The sequence below is a fragment of the Myotis davidii genome, unplaced genomic scaffold (assembly GCF_000327345.1).
Source record: "Myotis davidii unplaced genomic scaffold, ASM32734v1 scaffold586, whole genome shotgun sequence".
NCBI lineage: Eukaryota > Metazoa > Chordata > Mammalia > Chiroptera > Vespertilionidae > Myotis > Myotis davidii.
In genome coordinates this window covers 491,863-494,566 of record NW_006296809.1, presented here as the reverse complement: position 1 = coordinate 494,566, position 2,704 = coordinate 491,863, and the positions used below count along the sequence as shown (strand labels likewise).

The following is a 2,704-nucleotide window of genomic DNA, read 5'->3' as shown; positions in this document are numbered from 1 at the left end:
TGGTGGGAGGCGGGTCCCTGGCGGGAGGGAGCGGGGTCCTCCCGGGGGTTGTGGGCGAGGAGGTGGCGGGGTGCCGGGGCGAGCAGGACGGCAGCCCCAGTCCCGCCATCCCCGTGCTTCGCGCGCCGCCGGCGCCCCCTTGACCTCAGCGCGCACCTGTGTTCCAGCTCCGCTGAGCACCTGGGCCGCCACCCGCAGACCATGTTCCTGGCGCGTCTGACGTCTCAGCTGCTGCGGGTCGCGCCCCGGGCAGGTAAGCGCTCCCGAGGGGCCAGACGGGCAGGACGCAGCCGGGTTAGGAGCATGTGCCTCACCATCCGGAGGCCAGGGCCTGGTCACGCCAACTGCCCTGCAAACACCCCAGTATCACAAAGGGGGAGTCCGCCTCTCCCCCAGAGCATCAGCAGGGGCTCCGACCAGGACTAAGGCCATCCCAGGCTGTGATGGCGCTTCTGTTCCCAAGTCATGGCAGGTCCGCCGGCCGAGCGCAGGCTAGTGCAGACCGATGGGTGGTGACTGGCGTCGTGTTTCCTGCAGGCCTCCGTGGGCCCGGGCGCGTCTCAGGGGTGCCGGGCAGCCATGCCTGCAGGCCCCGCTACAGCACGCAACCAGCAGGCCCGAGTGGGGTTGCCATCCTCCCGGGCAAGGGGGTCCAGCTGGAGCTCGAGGAGATGCTGGTCCCCAGGAAGATGTCCATCAGTCCCCTGGAGAGCTGGCTGACCGCCCACTACCTCCTGCCCAGACTGGATGCTGGGGTCCCAGGGGCTGTGGCTCCGGCCCAGGCCTACGAGTGTCCGCCTGGCCAGGTGGGGGGAGGAGCTGAGCAGGGGCGTGAGGAGGTGCAGGATGCACCCCAGATTCAGTGCAAAAACGTGCTGAAGATCCGCCGGCGGAAGATGAACCATCACAAGTACCGCAAGCTGGTCAAGAGGACCCGGTTTCTGCGGCGGAGGGTCCGGGAAGGGCGCCTGAAACGGAAGCAGGTACGTGTGGGTCCCGGGGGCCTGGAGCGGGGCAGGGTGGCCAAGGGCGTGGCCACACACCGGCCAGCGGTCCCCTCGCTCTGCCCTCGCAGGTGAGGTTCGAGAAAGACCTGAAGCGCATCTGGCTGAAGGCGGGCCTGAAGGAAGCCCCTCCCGGCTGGCAGACCCCCAAGATCTACCTCAGGGGCAAGTGAGCGGGTGCCCCTGCCCCGGCGCTGCTGCCATTCTCTTGCAATAAACGTTGAGGAGCTCCGCTGCTCCTGCTGCCTGGACCCGCTCCTGCCTGGTGTGAGCTGCCTTGGGGTTGAGGCCGGTGCAGGGCTCTGAGGCACCAAGGCCCCTGGGGGCAGATGGGTGGCCCCTTCCCGGTGCCGGCCCCTGTCCTGGTGCCAGGCCTGTGGGAATGACAGCCTCGCTGCTTAGGAACAAATGCCGGGGGAATCGCTGTGACCAGAGGCCCAGCTCTGCCCGCAGGGCACTTTGTCCCCCTGGGCGGGCAGCCTCTCGTTGGTCACGCAGGTGGCAGACGTGCCCGGGCTGAAGTGTAAGAGGGGGGCTCGGGGAGGGAGTCAGGAGAGGCCCCGGTGCCCCCAGGGAGGATGGGCGATGCTCCGCAGGCTCCAGGGACCTGGGTCTCGAGGCGCCCCCTGAGCCACCCTGCTCAGCTGGGGTCGGGGCCTCTGCCACTTCCTGGGCCTGAGTGGGGTGTCTGGAGGGTGTGCCCCAGCAGGTTCGGGGTTGCGGGTGGTGAGGAAGGTGTCGCTGGGGGGGCTGGAGAAGCCCTCGTGTGAGCCAGCGGCCCCGGGACTTGGGTGCCTTCTGGGTGGGGAGGAGAGTGCGTTATCCCTAAAAATCAGGGCCTGGAGGGCCTGGGCTTCTGCATGGGCTTGGGGGCTGGGCTGTTTTGGGGAGGCTTGTTCCCACCCTCAGACGGGGGACCAAGTCCAAGGAGAGGAGACCAGCGCCTGCCTGTGCTGCCCCACCCCCGCCAGGCAGGCACTGGCCCCTGAAATGTGTGCGGGGCCTGGGTTTGAGCTTTCTGGGAGGAGGCAGGTCTTGGGGGGCTTGAGTGCGGTTTCCCAGCAGCTCTCCTGGGACGGACCAGACCAGGCTGTGCGGTAACCCTGTTGCTTCAGGGAGCTGGGCGGGCCCCCGCCCCATGTGAGCTGGGCGGGCATGCAGGCTGCTGGCCGCGGACCCGTCAGGGGACCTGGGCCTTCAGGGCCTGCGCTCACCAGTGTGCGGTGGCCATGACCTGGGGGAGACCTGGGGCCTCGGAGTGCACAGGCCTGCTTCTGCTGGTGGCCGCCAGGGGGCAGCAGTCAGCACCCTGCTGCTGGGTCACCCACATCCTCTGGGTCTTGGCTTCCCCCACGGTGGGTGGTGGTGTGAGGCCCCTGGGCCAGGGCGGGGGTGGTGAAGCCGCCGGGGGGAGGAAGGACCCTGCCTTCCTGGTGCCAGTTGTGGCCTCGGCCATGGCAGCTCCCGGGCCGGCGGGAGGAGGACCACGCTCAGTGGTCATAGCATCGGAGACAAAGCCTCTCTCTGGAGCTGGGCCGGGCGGGGAGCTGGGGGTGCGGCTCGCCAGCTGTGAACCTGGGGGCTGGTGGGGCACCGCAGGGCCACTGGGCCAGCCTCCTCCATCCTGGGCGGGGCCAGCAGAGCAGGCTGCCTGTGGCCTCCAGGGCATCCGGGCTCATCTCGGACATCTCGGTTGTGAC

The 2,704-nt window shown here is 69.1% G+C and overlaps 1 protein-coding gene across 1 annotated transcript; it reads left to right on the top strand.

The window, feature by feature from the left end:
- Window positions 1-12: 12 nt before the first annotated feature.
- On the top strand, window positions 13-1,255 carry AURKAIP1 (aurora kinase A interacting protein 1). Its single transcript, XM_006772529.2, has 3 exons — window positions 13-253; window positions 538-983; window positions 1,076-1,255. Exons 1-3 carry the CDS (start codon window positions 202-204, stop codon window positions 1,175-1,177), a joined length of 600 nt encoding a protein of 199 aa, XP_006772592.1. The 5' UTR covers window positions 13-201; the 3' UTR covers window positions 1,178-1,255.
- Window positions 1,256-2,704: the final 1,449 nt, after the last annotated feature.